General features: G+C 59.1%; 1 protein-coding gene across 1 annotated transcript; it reads right to left on the bottom strand.

Moving 5' to 3' along the window:
• Positions 1-1,920: 1,920 nt before the first annotated feature.
• HELZ2 (helicase with zinc finger 2) lies at positions 1,921-7,916 on the bottom strand. Its single transcript, XM_082429437.1, is given in 27 exon segments — positions 1,921-2,198; positions 2,300-2,375; positions 2,674-2,853; positions 2,857-3,059; positions 3,062-3,161; positions 3,165-3,431; positions 3,435-3,615; positions 3,617-3,879; positions 3,883-3,939; positions 3,943-4,015; positions 4,017-4,025; positions 4,111-4,201; positions 4,204-4,397; positions 4,399-4,474; positions 4,477-4,597; positions 4,963-5,061; positions 5,121-5,147; positions 5,151-5,304; positions 5,481-5,696; positions 5,698-5,780; positions 5,784-5,896; positions 5,899-6,027; positions 6,030-6,050; positions 6,053-6,319; positions 6,322-6,361; positions 6,363-6,547; positions 7,346-7,916. Coding segments are annotated over 27 exon segments (3,477 nt in total). The 5' UTR covers positions 7,413-7,916; the 3' UTR covers positions 1,921-2,013.
• Positions 7,917-15,937: the final 8,021 nt, after the last annotated feature.

Here is a 15,937-nt window from a genome sequence, read left to right as displayed (position 1 = left end):
ACCCTCAGTACACTGCTAACCAGCTTTCCGTCCACCACCATGCACACCGTGATGGTCACTAGTACAGCAGGCCCCTGAGAAGATAAGGTGTGGCCAGGGCAAGGGGTCAGGAACAGGGCCCGTTCCCCACTGAGAAGCGGTTTGGTGAGGGGGGGACCTTAACTGGGTCAGAAAGGCCCAGCACCACCCACCCCAGCTATGGCCAGTGTCCTCTGCAGGGCTGGTATGGTCTCAGCCTGTGGCTCCCCTCCCAGGCCTCTCCAGCCGCCTGCGTGCTGCTGTATGCCACCCAGAGGGTCCAGCCGCACTGTCATGCTATCTGTGGCATCGCGTGGCTGAGGGGCTCCCTCCTGGATGTCCTGCAGATGGAGTTGTCCCAAGGCTCCCAGGGGTCCAGGGCAGAGTCATCGTGCTTGCTCCACGGAAATGTCCGGAGCAGCAGAGGGTGGGGCATGGCAGACAGAAGTCTGGGGAGGGGAGAAGGGCAGGAGCTGGCCAGGGGACCAGAGATGTGGGTTTGTGCGGGGTCACACTGGTCCAGAGACCCGCACGCTGGGGTGAGGGCTCGCCAAGGGAGCTGCCCGTGCGTCCCGGGGCGTGGCACGCCGTCCGGGGGACTTTGGGGTCAGCGCTTCCCTCCCCTGGCCCCGCCTCGCGCCCTCACCGGGTAAGGCGGTGCCGGCCGCAGGTACCCGGCTATGGGCGGCTCCGAAGCGCCCTCCCGGTGTGGCCATGGAGGCCGGGGCACAGGTCCGCGTCCGCCCCGCCCCATCGTGCCCGCGGCTTTGTGCCTCGCGGGCCTCTCTCTCAGCTGGACTCGTTCGCTGCCTGGTACACACGGCCGCAGGCTTCAAATCGCGCCCGAGACTTAAAAGCTTGGCCCTCACTGCGACGAGGCCCCGCCCTCCGCCCGCGGCCCCACTTCGCAGCTGTCTGACCGCGGTCCCGCCCCGCTTCCTGCGCCGCGCCCTCGGGGCGTCAACGCCTCTTCCTCCCGGAAGCCCTCCCGGACTCCAGGTTGATGAGGGACTGGCTCCCTGCCTCGGGGCATCTGCTCCTCCTCTGTTCTAGCGCTTTTTCGAGAGACACTAGAATTCCCCATGCCTCTGTGGCTGCCCTAGAAGAGAAGTGCCCTTTGGAGCGGGGCTCACTGGGCTATCGCCACTGCACAGAGGCCATGGGGAAGTGGAATTGCACTGAGAGCGGTTTCCAAGGTCAGAGCTGCCTCGGGAAGGGCTGGGGCCGGGGGCAGAGGTTTCCACAGAAGGCAGGACAAAAATGCACCCTGAGGGGCAGGTGAAGTTCCTCAGTCCTGCAAAGAAATGCACACCCGGGCAGGTTGTCCCAAAGGCCCTGACCTGGGAGCAGGCCTGAGGGTGTGAGGGGGCTGCAGAAATCTGGGTGGAGCACACGACAGCCGCCTGGGGCACCGCCATCACAGCCCTGCACCCCCGCAGGGGTCTTGTCATCTGGTTCCCCTCCCAGGGCGCCAGCCCCTGAAGGACACAGGGCTGGGGGTCTGAGTTAGACGGGGCAGTGGTGGCAGAGAAAAGGCCGCCTTTTCCAGGGAGGCCTCCTTGAGTGTGGGCTGAGGACCCTGTTCCAGAAAAAGACACTGGCTTTTGGTGTATTTTTTTTAAAAAGGGGCTTCCCTGGTGGCGCAGTGGTTAAGAATCCACCTGCTAATGCAGGCGACACGGGTTCGAGCTCTGGTCTGGGAAGATCCCACATGCCGCGGAGCAACTAAGCCCGTGTGCCATAGCTACTGAGCCTGCACTCTAGAGCCCGTGAGCCACAGCTACTGAGCCTGCATGTCACAACTACTGAAGCCCACGTGCCTAGAGCCCGTGCTCCGCAACAAGAGAAGCCACCACAATGAGAAGCCCGCGCACCGCAATGAAGACCCAACACAGTCAAAAATAAACAAATAAATAAATTTTTTTTAAAAAATGAAGTGAGCCCCACAGACGGCACCCAGTGTGGTCAGGGATGGCCAAAGACCAAGGAGCAGCCCTAACAGGACTCCCTTCCTGACCCCAAACCTTCCCAGGGACACCAGGTCTCATGCCGGTCCAGGACCCCCCGGACCGGCATGCTCACAACGGTGTTGAGCATGCGAGCGTCCGTGAAGAACTCCAGGGCAGGTGCCCCCGGGTTCAGCAGGCTCCGGTGGGTGTGTACCATGGTCAGCACCCCCACTCACAAGGGTGGGTGCCCTGGGAGGGAGATGGTCACATGGTCAGGCTGGGCTGGGAGGGGGAGGGGGAGGGGGCCCACTTCCCCAGCACCAAGCACCCACCTGGCAGGATCTCCAAGCTGCACACAGAGACCTGGCCCAGGTCCCTCCTCCTCAGCTCCTGCCTCAGCATGCTCACCTGGGGACACACGGCCAGGTCAGCAGGCCCAGGTGAGCTCTCAGTGTGCAGTGAGGGGCCCCAAAAGGACAGCAGCCCCGACAAAAACGGGACCCTGGCCTCCATGCCCTGGGAGGTGAATACCTCAGCCCCTTGTACAGAAGGGGAAACTGAGACCGAGGAGGCCCAGCCTGGGGGCACACAGGTCCACCAGGCCACGGAGCGGGGAGGCGGTACCCTGTCCTCTGCCAAGCTTCCCCGCTGGGAGTGGGGGAAGGAGGCTCTCCCAGGCAGCTGGGGCTACCTGGGCACTGCCTACCTGAGCACCGTGGGACACCGCACAGATGGCCCTCTGCTCTTGGGGGCCCCAGCAGTGGAGCCAGGTGTCATAGACCTCCTGTACCTTCTCAACGACCTGCACGACCTCGGCCGTGTCCAGCCAAGTTGTCGTAGACATGTCGTGCTCCGGACTGCCCGCCACGTGGCAGAAGGTGAGAGGCTAGTGCTGGGGGTGGTGCAGGATCTTGCCGCTGGCATGGATGGGGCTGCCCCCGGCCACATAGAAGTGGCGGGAGACAAAGCTGACGATGGCCTCGGTGCAGCGGTGGTTCCCGGGCGCAGTGACCTGGTTCCTCTCGGCAGCCGTGCGCGTCCCCTCCTGGTAGTGCTGGACCAGGCGGTGCAACAGCGTGGGTCCTGCCGTGGGGCCCCCGTGGCGCGGGAGAGCCTGGGCGCGGCCTGCATGGGGTCCCCCGCCAGGACCAGGCAGATGCCGGGCGTGGCGCAGCATAGCGGGGTGAGCGTCTCTCACTCCAGCATCTGGGTGGCCTCGTCGATGAGGATGTGGGGGAAGAAGCTGGCGGGCACCCTGAGCTTGCGGGCCTGGGACGCGGTGGCGACCACGACGCGGTGTCGCTCCAGCTCGGCCCACATCGGCACGCGGAAGGCCCGGCAGTCCTTGGTCAGGCAACAGTAGCGCAGCGTGGCCGCGTCTGTCTGGCTCAGTGGGCAGCCCGTGTCCATCACCCAGAGTGGAGTGGCCTTGGTGTGACCGCTGCTGGCGTGGCTGTGGAAATGCTAGGCGATATAGATGTCTGCTGCCCTGCGGGGGGCAGGGAGAAGGAAGGGCATGAGGGATTCAGCAGCTGGCAGCGGGGCGATGGGCTGCGTGCCCCCTGGGCTGGTCCCCGTGGTGACCACCACCGGCAGCTTCTGCCTGCTGTTGCCTGGCAGGGCGGGTAGAACGGGCGGAGGGCAGGGCACAGGCCAGCGGGTTGGGCAGCACCAGCTGCTCCTCGGGCAGTGCGTCCATGGCCTGGTGCCAGGGGGGGAAGGCCAGCAGGTCCACCTGGAACTGGACTTCTAAGATCCGCCTGGTCTCGGGCTGCAGCCCCAGGGATGAGCAGTAGTGGGTGGGTGGCAGCAGCCACGGCGCCTGCTCCGAGCCGGCCCGGGTCTCCACGGGGGCCTCAAGCACCCTGAGGTCAGGCGCAGGCGCGGGGGCCACGAGGGCTGTGCTGACCGCTCAGCCCAGCGGAAAGCCCTCGTCCGTGTCTGGCACCCGGGAGGGGATGGGCCCCTGCGCCTACAGCGCTCCCGGTGGCGGGAAGAGGATGTCCAGGGCTGGCGTCTCCAGCGCCGTCTGCAGGGATACCGGCCCGAAGGTTCAGCCTGGTGGGGAGGTCACGGGTCAGCGACCAGAGCCGGGGCCTGGCTGGCCCTCCACGGCCCCCGCCCGCTCGCCGGCCCCACCCACTCGGCCACCAGTTGCTGCAGAGCCACCTCCTCCTCGTGGAGACGCTGGTGCAGCCTCTGCCGGTAGCTGGCGGCGCAGATGGGCCCGGGTCGGGGCCGCCGGGACAGAGCTCCAGGCCCAGAGCAGGCACCTTGTACTTGGCCGTCCTCTCCACGCCAGGTCCCACGTGGCAGTTGCCAGCGTGCCAGCGCTCCAGCTCCTCCGGAAGCCCAGGCGCTGGCGTCCCCCAGAGCCCCCAGGGGTGCGCCTGGCCCAGCTGCAGCTCCAGCTTCCTCAGCAGCACTGGCCAGGGGCAGAACCACCCATTGCTGGACGGTGCCGAAGCAAGAGCTCTGCACACGCACCCCAACCCGGAGCTGGGCTGGGAGCCGGGCGTGCAGAAGCGCTTCCCCAGCATGCAGACCCGGCCTGGAGAGAGGCTGGGGGCCGCCAGTGAGAAGTCTGCTCCCGGCGCCTGCTTGAGCAGGGCCACGTGTAGCAGGGGTGCCTGGCGGAGAAGACGATGGTGAGGTGACCCCTGGACCCTGTCCCAGCCGTCAGGGTCCAGGCTGGTGCACAGACCACTCCCTCCCCTCCTGCTTCCGGGCTGTGACACCAGCAGGGTCCTTGGCCTCTTTGAACCTCTGAACCTCGGGGCTCCCTCTGCAAAACGGGGTCACTGAGCCCCTGTGGATGCTGAGCGAGGTGGTGGTGCTGCGTGGGGCCCTCAGGGTGACCAGCCTGGCCCCTCCTTCTCTGCACCAGATACCCCCCCAGAATCACCCCGCAGGGCAGCCTAATCACAGCCTCAGGAGAGGCTACTGCAGAGCCCAGATCCCAGCTAACCCACCCCCGGCTGTGCTGACCCCTCACCTCAGTGAAGGTCCAGGCGTGCTGAGTTTGCTTCTCCTGGGCCTGATGCGCCAGGGGCTGGTTGAAGTGCATAGATACGCCTTCAGCGGCCTCAGCCAGGTGCACAGGGAAGCCTGGCCCCAGCCCTGCCCCCACGCACTCTCTCGGCCTCCACTTACCAGCAGGACCTCACTGCGGCTCTGCTGCTATTCGGCCAGCGGCCGGGCCTGGTAAGGCAGCAGCCCCTCCCGCCAGGCTGTGTGCTCCCTCAGCGCCACGGTCCCGGCGCGCTGGGTCCACTCTTGCAGCTCCTGCTCTGAATGCGCCTTGATGCACACGTCCCCAAACTCACAGAGGTTGGGCCTGGGGGGCGGGGGAGGGGGGCAAGAATAAATTCCGCAAGACAGCGCCTGGCACAAGCGGCTTCCCTAGACCTCCCTTCCCCACCCCTCAGAGGCCGGGGAGGTGCTTGCCACACAGAGGGGACAGGGGACCCTGGTTCAAGCTGAAGATGGCGCATCCCGCCGCCCCATCCTCACCTCGGGCAGAGCTCCAGCATGGAAAGCCCGGCAGGCAGGCTGCGGTGCTTCCAGGGCACAGCCATGTCTAAGGCCAGCATCTGTGTATGCTCCAGGGGGCAGCAGTGGTTCTCGAAGGCCTTCCCGGAGCCGCAGGTGGCCCGGCAGGCGGGGCAGTACAGCTGGACGCCGGGGGGCTGGCCGTGGGGGTGCGTGTGCCCATCCCCAGTGAGGGCGCGGCGTGAGCAGCTCCCTGTAGTGGAGACTCAGCCCCTCAGCCTCCCACACGGCCACCTCCACGGCGCTGTGGTCGCCCTGGCATCAGGACGCCCCCTGCCCGCACAGCCACCCGCGCCCCACAAACTTGCAGAAGGCCAGCGGCTGGCCGTGCGGGAGACGTGGCCACACCTCCACGCCGTGCGGCTTCCGGCGGCCCTGGTGCTCACGTGGGAAAGGAGAGAGGGGCAGGCTCCGTGCCTGGGGCAGCAGCCCCGGGAGCCCACGGGGCTGAGGCGTGGCGGGCGGCGCTGGAAGCAGGGAGAGCAGAGCTGCAGGAAGCGGCCCCCCACTCCGCGCGGATGGCCTCGGCCAGGCGCGCAGCTCACCCCGGGCCCCGCTGCCCCGCACCTGGGTCTTCAGCCCCAGACGGCTGCCGCAGTGCTCACGCTCAAAGGTCCAGACCAGCGCCTCCTCGGGGCTCCTGGCAAAGGGGCGCTGGTTGGGGTGGCGCCGGCAGCCGAGCCCCGGCTGTAGGAGCGGCAGACCTGGCCGCGTGAGCCGCGGGATCGTGGGCGGGCGGTCTGCCTCACACCGCACCCTGCTCCTGGCAGCTGGCTTCAGGCGGGCCAGCGGGATCTCTTGGGGCAGCTGTGCTCCACCCTGCTCAGGAGGTAGGTCTTTTCCATCAAGCTGCTGGGTGCAGCGGAAGCAGCCCGGACACAGGTCCACCTGGGCGCACAGGCCGGCCAGAGGTAGCTCCTCGGTGGCTTTGTGACCCTGGCAGTGCCGTCTCTGATGCTGGCCTGGCTCTGCGGGGCGGAATCTGAGGCGCAGCTGGTCCTCTGGGCTGTTCACCTGCGATGAGAAATCTGGGACAAGGGGACCGAAGAGCCAGGTCAGCGGGGGGCCATGCACACCTGGCCGGGGCTCGGACACACTCCGCCCCTCCCCTGGGCAAGGGAACTGACGGCGACACAAAGATGACGTTGTAAAAGGAAATGGGGCGCCAGCCCTGAGTCCGAGAACCCGCCGCTCCAAAGGAAAACTTGTCCACCTCCAGGAGGGGGCCAGCGGTGCGACCCCAGCCCGTGTTGATGTCCATAAACGGGGGCGGCGGGAGCCGGGTCAGGACCAGAGTCTGGAGGTCGCTGACCCTCCCCTGAGCGATTGTGCCCCTGGGTGACTCAAACCTCTGAGTGTGGAAATTACCTCATGCCCCCCACTCCACCGCCCCCTCTCCCGGTCCCAGGGCCGCCCCAGACCACAGTGGTCTCTCCGCCCCTGGGGTCGCCCTGCGATCCCTCCGCTGGTCCACGGTGGGAGAGCCCCTGGGTCTCAGCAGAATTCCAGTCAGGCCCGCCGGGGTCCCCGGAGGGCAGGGAGAGTGTGACCCTGGGCAGTTTGCTAAAAGGGCTGCAGGTTTGCGGGGAGAGAAACCCAGAAAAACAGAGCATGCGGAAAGGTGCTCCCAGCAGAGCAGGTGGGCGGCCCCCGCCCAGGAAGGGGCCCTTTCCTCAATGGCACCAGCCAGCCTGGGTGGGAGGGGACCTGCCCTCTAACCCAGGGAGACTCTGAGGTTATATCTACCCCCCTAAAATGCACCAAAGATGTCTGGCCTGTGCCAGGCATCACCCACCATTACTTGCCGTGACCTCATCCAGCCTCACCTCCTAGATTGTAGAGCTGCCTTGACAAGGGGAGGGCCGACCGTGTAACCAGCAGATACGGGGACATGTCAGGGACCCCGTGCTCCTCCTGGCTCTCCTGGGAGACACCGGAGTCAGGCGCATCTCCCAGCTCCACCACAGACCCCCAGACTGTGCCGCCAGTTAACCACTCCCACCGTGCGGTAATAGGCAGTGAGACGAAGTGGTTATGACTGTTTTAAGCCACCACCTTTCGGGGTGATGTCTTGCACAGCAACAGATGACTGATATACCAACACCCACCCTCCCACAGAAAGCCCATCCACGTCCACCCATGTGGGCGTCCTGTTGGGAGGGGCGGCAATGGAAGATTCCCATTAGGTCAGGAAGTTGGCTGAGTGCCATGAATTGTCACGTCAGGAGCCTCAACGTATACAAACATCCAGCTAGAGGAAAACGTTCCAAAAATAACAGCAGAAACAGAAGACCTGCGGATGAGCCTAACAATAAATATGCAAGAGAACGGAAAAGTTCCCGAGAGCCACAGTAGAACACCTCTGACAGTGGGATGGATAAAGAGATGTAATACATCTGATGTCCATCCTTCCTAAATGGATCTAAGACTTTAATGCAATTCCGATAAAAATGCTGAGACGAATTAGAGGGCAGATAAGCTGATTTTATTTTATTTTATTTTTTTATTTTTTTAGTATTTATTTATTTATGTATTCTGGCTTCTCTGGGTCTTAGTTGCGGCATGCATGCGGGATCCAGTTCCCTGACCAGGGATCAAACCCGGGCCCCCTGCACTGGGAGCTCAGAGTCTTACCCACAGGACCACCACAGGGAAGTCCCTGATAAGCTGATTTTAAAGTTCATTTGGAAAAGCACAACATAAACAAGCAAGAATAGGCAGGAAAGTTATTACAAAGACGAGAACTAGGAAACTGAAGGAGAGAGAACACTCTCAAATTCAGCATTATCCTGATACCAAAGCCAGATAAGGTCACCACGGGAAAAGAAAATTACAGACCAATAATACCCCTGATGAAGATAGACGCAAAACTTCTCAACAAAATATTAGTAAACTGAATTCAACAGCACAGTTAAAATGCTGGGCTTATAGAAGGGCTATAGCACAGCATAACAAAGGCCATACGTGACAAACCCACACTTAACTCGATGGTGAAAAGTGAAAAGCCTTTCCTTTTAAGATCAGGAACAAGAGAGGGATGCCCACACTTGCCGTTTCTTTTATTTATTTATTTACTTATTTACTTATTTATTTACTTATTTGTTTTTGGCTGTGTCGGGTCTTCGTTGCTGGGTGCGGGTTTTCTCTAGTTGTGGCGAGCAGGGGCTACTCCTCGTTGCGGTGCACGGGCTTCTCATTGTAGTGGCTTCTCTTGTTGCAGAGCACAGGCTCTAGGCACGTGGGCTTCGGTAGATGCAGCACACAGGCTCAGTAGTTGTGGCACACAGGCTTAGGTGCTCCGCGGCATGTGGGATCTTCCCGGACCAGGGCTCGAACCCATGTCCCCTGCGTTGGCAGGCGGATTCTTAACCACTGCACCATCAAGGAAGCCCACACTCGCCGTTTCTATTCAACAGAGTACTGGGGCACCAAGTCCTCGGCCTCTTCAGACCCTTCCCCTCCTCATCAAGCAGGCATCACACACGGCATCCTGGATCCCTCCTCCCTCCCTACACCCATCAGCAAGTTGATCCAGAACCAGATGCCGCGTCCAAGTCTAGAATCCTAAGCAGCCTCCCAGCTGGGTCCCTTCGTCCACATCCCTCTCTGCTAGGAACACAGCCGTCCTTTCAAAACTCTGCTCAGGAATAAATGCAGAGGTCTAGGAAAGGACAGTGTATGCAGCCATCATAGTGGTAAGTGAAGCAGGACGTCCGTGTGGTCTCAAATTATCTCCCCAAGCTACCTACTAATTACAAAGGGAAAGCCATCAGAGGTTCAGAAGCCATCAGTGTCCCCAGAGACAGGACAGCCTGACTTCATGAGCCCCAGGCATGACGCACCGCCGGGGACGCAGCCTCAAAAATGCAGACCTCAACCAATCAGGAGGAAGCATCACACAGACTCTGCAAACGCCTCTCAGGATGTCCAGGTCGTGAATGACAGAGACTGAGGAGTCGGCCCAGCGTGGAGAGATGAGGAGGTACAGACCTGACTGTACCTCGGGCTCCAGAGGGGATGTCGGTCAGGAAGACATGTGTACCCATCTGTGAAATTATTAGACAGTTACCATCTGAGTGTGGGCTGGGCAAAGGTATAATCACTGCAACAGTGCTGAACTCCCTGGTTTAATAATGAAATGTGCGGGGTCAAGGGCAGGGCACCTGCAACTTACTCTCAAACGGTTCAGAAATAAAAGTTTATGCATGTGACAAATCACATGGGACAAAATGGAAGCAACTGGTGAATCTAGATAGAGCATATAGTTCTTTGCACAATTTTTGCAACTTCTGTGTACATTTGAAATTACGTTAAATTAAAAAGTAAACAAAGCATCTGCTAACACTCCGGTAAAGCCGGACTTCTGCACCCAGCATATTTCCAAGTGGATAAAGCTCTTCCTCAGCCGCCCTCGCCGTAGCCTGAAACCCCCGGAAAAGCCCCCGTTAGCCCCCAGTATCACCGCGGGTGGGGAGGCCCAGCCTGGAGCCCAGGCCTGTTTACCTGTGACAGGGGGGTCTGGTCCTCAGCTGGTGGTCCCAGCAGCCTCTGGTTACACCCACCCCAGCAGAGCTTTTAAGGGCCATCAAGGACCCTCCCAAGGTCACACCCAGGGACCCTCCCAGCTGGTGGGAAGGTCACACCTGGCCCTGGGCAAGCAGGTTGTTGTGTCTGTGGGTGGGAGGGTCTCAGATCTCTTCAGCATCCCGGGAGGGTCCCAGCTTAGCCTCTTAGAATCGTCCTTCCCTGTGGGGTCACGGGGACAGGGTCATGGGGGCCGCATCCCACTGCAGATGGGGATGGGGTGGGGGATCTGACCACGAGGTCTCACCCCAGGAAGGCTCTCTGTCCTGACTCCACGACGCCTCTTCGCCGCGGGTTCTCACCTCCACCCTGAACCTTGCCTGGAGCCCCAGACCAGCCCCCGGGCAGAGGGTGACCCTGGGGAAGATGCTGTCCCCGGGGGAGGCGCCGTGGGGGGCCCCCCACGCTGCCGCTGCCCAGATCAGACCCCTCCCTCACCTGAGGCCTGACCGCTCCTCTGAGGACGCACCTAGTGGGCTGGTCAGCTCCTCGCCTGTCCCTTGGTGGCCCACTCCCCCGCTCTTGCGGATGACCTGAGGGAGGGGCCTCATCAGGACTGAGGAAGGCGGGGTGGGCGGGGCGCTTCCCAAGCCCGGAGGACAGTCTGCACGGGCAGCGAAGCGGGGGCTCTCCTGTCCGGGGTCGGCTGATCTGGAGGGGCTGCAGCCCCGGCTGACCTGGCCCTCCCCCGCCCCGTCCCCAACCACGGGGACTCCAGACCAAGGCCAGCACGCACCGTCCACCGAGATCGGGCTTCCAGTCAGGGCCTCGAGGCCAGAGCCCGCATCCTCTCTGGAAACACAGGCTCCTGAGGCCAGAGGTTAGCGTCCACACTCCTGGCCTCTGGGTCTCGAACCTCAGCGTGCAGCCCGCCTGCCACCGCCCAGGGGAGGCCCACTCCTGGCTGCGCGGCCCATCTGGTGCCTCCAGGACCTGCAGCTGTAGGAGGGGATTGGTCTTTGTGGCAGATGCTGGGTTGCTGGGATCCAGAACAAGTGGAGCGCCAGACAGAGCCACTGCCGGTGTCAGGAGAGCATTGGACGGAGGGACGGGAGGATCTGGGATGACCCACCCCTGTACCTGCGGTCAACTGGTCTTAAAAAGGGCACCAAACCAGGGAAAGGGCAGCCTTCCCAACTGATGGTGTTCAAACAAATGGATGAACAGAGGGAAAAATGTAGGGAAAATGAGCCTCTAGCCCAGTCTCACCCTGCACAAAAATTAACTCAAAAGGGATCATCTGAATGTCAAAGCTAAACCACAAAGGTTTTAGAAGAAAACAGAAGAAATCTTCACAGCCTTGGGGTAGGCAAATATTTCTTTAAAATACATGAAAAGCACAAAAAAGTTGATAAACTGGATTTCATAAATATCAAAAATTTCTTCTCTTCAAAAGATGCCAGTGAGAAAAAAGAAAAGGCAAGCCACTGACTGAAAGAAAATATTCAAAATACACATATCTGATGAAGAACTGTATTCTTTTAATCTTAAAACTCAGTAATTTTTGGACTTCCCTGGTGGTCCAGTGGTTAAGACTCCGCGCTTCCACTGCAGGGGGCGCAGTTTCAATCCCTGGTCGGGGAACAAAGATCCCACATGCCGCGTGGGGTAGCAACCCCCCCCCACCAAAAAAAGCCCAGTTTTCTTAAAATGAACAAAATATTTGGACAGACACTTCATATAGAAAAATACAAATGACCAAAAAGCACATTAGAAAGGTGCTCGAGTCATTGGTCACCAGGGAAATGAACATAAAAACCCAACGAGATACCACTTAGAACCCTTAGAAAGATTGGCAATACCTTCTGAAAGTACTGCTTTTACAACATGTGATGCACTCTGAACTTTCTATTCTATTCTGTCCTACTATGTTCCATTCTGTTCTACTGTAGTCTATCTATCGTATTCATGTTTAAGAAAACACGATCTTCTAAAGTGATTTCACAAACACTAAGTGTGTTACCACCTGTTTGAAAAACAATAACCAAGAAGCTAGATCAACTATTAACCTAGTAACCTAACCTTAAAGGATATAAAGGACTCAATTTGATTTATAGGTTTAGTGGAATCCCAATCAAAATCCCAGCAAGCCATTTTGTGGATGTTGAAAAACTGAATATAAGGTTTATGTGGAGAGGGCTCCAAAGGCCCAGAACAGCCAACAAAACATTGAAGGAGAAGAACAAAGTTGTAGCACTGACTACCCGACTTCAAGACTCACTGTAAAGCTACAGGAATCAAGACAGTGGGTACTGGTGAAAGAACAGACAAACAGATCAACGGAACAGAGCAGAGAGGCCAGAAGTAGATCTCCATAAATATAGTCAAGCGATCCTTGTCAAAGGAAGCAAATGCAATACAATGGAGAAGAGACAGTCTCTTCAACAAATAGTGTTGGAACAACTGGACATCCATCCACAAGCAAAAGATGAATCAAAAGAACTCCTAAAGCTCAACAATGAGAAAAGGAAAATCATGGTTTAAAAAATGGGCAAAAGACCTTAACAGACCTCCTCGCCAAAGAAGATATACAGATGGCAAATAAGCACACGAAAAGATGTCCCCATCATATGTCATCAGGGAAATGCAAATTTAAGCAATGAGATACCATGAACACACCTATTAGAATGGCCAAAATCCAGAGCACTGACAACACCAAACGCTGGTGAGGATGTGGAACAACAGGAACTCTCATTCGTTGCTGGTGGGAACGCAAAACGTTGCAGTCACTTAGGTGGTTTCTTAGTGGTTTCTCACAAAACTAAATATACTCTTACCATAGGATTCAGCAATCATGCTCCATGTTATTTACCCAAAGAAGTTGAAAACTCATGTCCACACAAAAACCTGCACACAGATGTTTATAGCAGCTGTATTCATAGTTGCCCAAACTCAGAAGCAACCAGGATGCCCTTCAGCAGGTGACGGATAAATAAACTGTGGTCCATCCGGACAGTGGAATATTATTCAGCACTAATTGAAATGAGGTATCAAGCTGTGAAAAGATGTGGAGGAACCTTAAATGCATTTTACTAAGTGAAAGAAGCCAATCTGAAAAGGCGACAGACTGTATGATTCCAACTCTATGACATTCTAGAAAAGACAAAACTATGGAGACAGTAGAAAGATCAGGGGTTGCCAGGGGTTGGGGGGAGGGGTTGGGGGCAGAGCAGGATGTTTAGGGCCATGAAACTACTCTGTATGATACTGTAAAGGTGGATACACGTCATCATACATTTGTCCAAACCCGTAGAACGTACACCACCAAGAGTGGGCCCTGATGTAATTTCGGACTCTGGGTGATGACGACGTATCCACGTAGGCTCATTGGCTTTAACAAATATCCCACTGTTGTGGGTTGTTGAGGACGCTGCGCCAGCTGGAGGGGGATGGGGGATGGGGGATGGGGGATGGGAAGTCTGTATTTTCCACCCAACTTTGCTGGGAACCTAAAATAGATAAATAAATAAATAAGAATAATAAATAAATACATAATAAATTTTTTAAAATTTATTTATTTATTTTTTAATTTTTGGCTGTGTTGGGTCTTCGTTTCTGTGTGAGGGCTTTCTCTAGTTGCGGCAAGCGGGGGCCACTCTTCATCGCGGTGCGCGGGCCTCTGACTATCGCGGCCTCTCTTGTTGCAGAGCAAAGGCTCCAGACGCGCAGGCTCAGTAGTTGTGGCTCACGGGCTTAGTTGCTCCGCGGCATGTGGGATCTTCCCAGACCAGGGCTCAAACCCATGTCCCCTGCGTTGGCAGGCAGATTCTCAACCACTGCGCCACCAGGGAAGCCCCATAATAAATTTTAAAGTATTTTATTTAAGGGATGTCAAACCAACACACCAACCAAGAGGGAGATTGTAAGTCATCTCGCTCAGAAACCAATGGATCAAGCTGAACAAAAAACAAACACAAATAATGAAATGCCAAACAGCACAGTTAAGAACTTGATCCAATAGATGCGAAACTCACCCAGCCAAGAGAAAATACACGTTTTGTTTTCAAGCACACGTAGCCACTTACAAGAATCGATGTTGTATGGGCACCCACTGGCGGATACATGTCATCACGTAGGGGTGCTGGTGCCCCCGAGACGGAGGACCTCAGGCAGGGCTGTGTGGGGGCTGGAGGGACACTGGGAGATGGAGACCACGTGGGAGAGGGCGGGGTCCCTCTTGAGGACATCTGGCATCTGGCCCCACCCCCCGGGCCCGTCTGGTGAGCCCTGCTGCGAACGGATGGCGCCTGCCCCCTGGGGCTCCTGTGCCACTCTGCCCACAGGAGTGCTCAGCCACACTGGGCAGGAATTCGCTTGAGGTGGACGGTGCCCTCGTGCCCCAGCCCCTGGGAGGGGACGGGTCCTTCTGTCCGCCCCTGGCTGTGCCAAGGGGCTACATCTGCACCCGTGACTCTCTTCAGTATGCTTTCAATGATCAAAGAACTGGTTTTTGAGGGTGTTATGCAAATCGCTGGAGGAGAAAAGTTGACCCGAGGTGCCCCCACCAGGAGGCTGCCCTGCCTTCAAGACCCCCACCCTTTCTGGACCCTGCTCTCCACCGGCGCTGCTCTCCCCGCCGGGGTACCATCCGGCCCGAGGCTGCAGGAAGCAGCGCACACGGGCCGAGGATGAGTGAGACGCCAGGTCCACTGTCAGTTTGGAACTTAGAGAAGGAAGCAGCAGGTGCCGTGAGTCAGGGTCCGGGCGCTGGCTGCAACGGTCCCTGCTGGAAATCCACCCTTCTGAGTTTTGGGGTGCTTCCGTGTACGCCCTCTCTTGCAAGAACCAGGCGTTAACAAGCTCTCAGCTGCATTCCCGCCCCGCCCCCGCCCATGCAGGCTCACCGGGGCCCACCGTCCCTGGGGCATCTGTGGGCACCCCAGATCTGATGGCCCAGGACATAGTTCTGGGGGCACCGCCATCCACCCAGCTGCTCAGGCCAGCCTCCTGAGACCTCACCTCCAAGACACAGCCCCTCCATCACTGAGCCACGGTGACTGCTCCGCTCCGGCCTGGGGCCTGCTCCCTCCCTCCCACTGCCCACTCTCCACACGTGGTCTCTCCTACCTGCCTAGGCGCTGACACTGCCCAGGGCCCCTCAGTGCGCTCTGCCCCTGGAGTGGCCATGCCCTGTTCACGGCCCTGGACACCTTCCACTCCCGACATGCCCCCTTGGGTGGTTCTCAAGCCACAGGAGCCAGTCTCAGACGAGTCAGTGGGGTCCTGGGCAGGTCCCACAGCTGAGGACACGGGAGCAGCCAGTGGGAGTGGGCAGAGGTGGGCAGTCGCCCACCTGGGCTGCAGAGCCTCCCCAAACGCCACGGCCACAGCCACGGTCGAGGAGGACCCTGCGGCGTGGCCAGCGGCTTTCCTCCTGAGGAGTGGGGATGGGGGATGGTGGTCACGTGACCCCTAGAAAGGGCCGTGTGGAGATGCAAGAGACCGAAGACACAGAGGGACCCGCAGCCTCTTCAAGGACCAGCCTAGGCGGTCAGCTCGGTCAGCCACTGCAGCTTCCCATCAGGACCGGCCAGAGAAAGCCAACGTGTCCCCCAAACCGGTGGGGAAGGATGCCCCCTGCCACCCCTCCAGCAAACAACACCGGCTTCCCTCCCCCCACAGCCTCCCCGGCGTCAGCACCGCCCCGAGGCGAGCCCCCTGCCCGTTCTCTGTCGGGGCTTGAGGGTGATGACCCTGGGGCAGAGAACGGGTGCTGGCGACGATGGGCGGGAAGACCCCAGCCCTGGGTGCTGGCAGGAGCCTCCGACCCGGACGTCCAGGGAGCCCCGTTCCCACACCGGCCGCGCACCCGCTCCTGACGAGCGGCTCGACCT

This window comes from Balaenoptera physalus (assembly GCF_965194825.1).
Source record: "Balaenoptera physalus genome assembly, chromosome: 16".
Classification (NCBI taxonomy): domain Eukaryota; kingdom Metazoa; phylum Chordata; class Mammalia; order Artiodactyla; family Balaenopteridae; genus Balaenoptera; species Balaenoptera physalus.
Note: the sequence above shows the minus strand (reverse complement) of the source record. Positions and strands in the feature narration are given on the sequence as shown.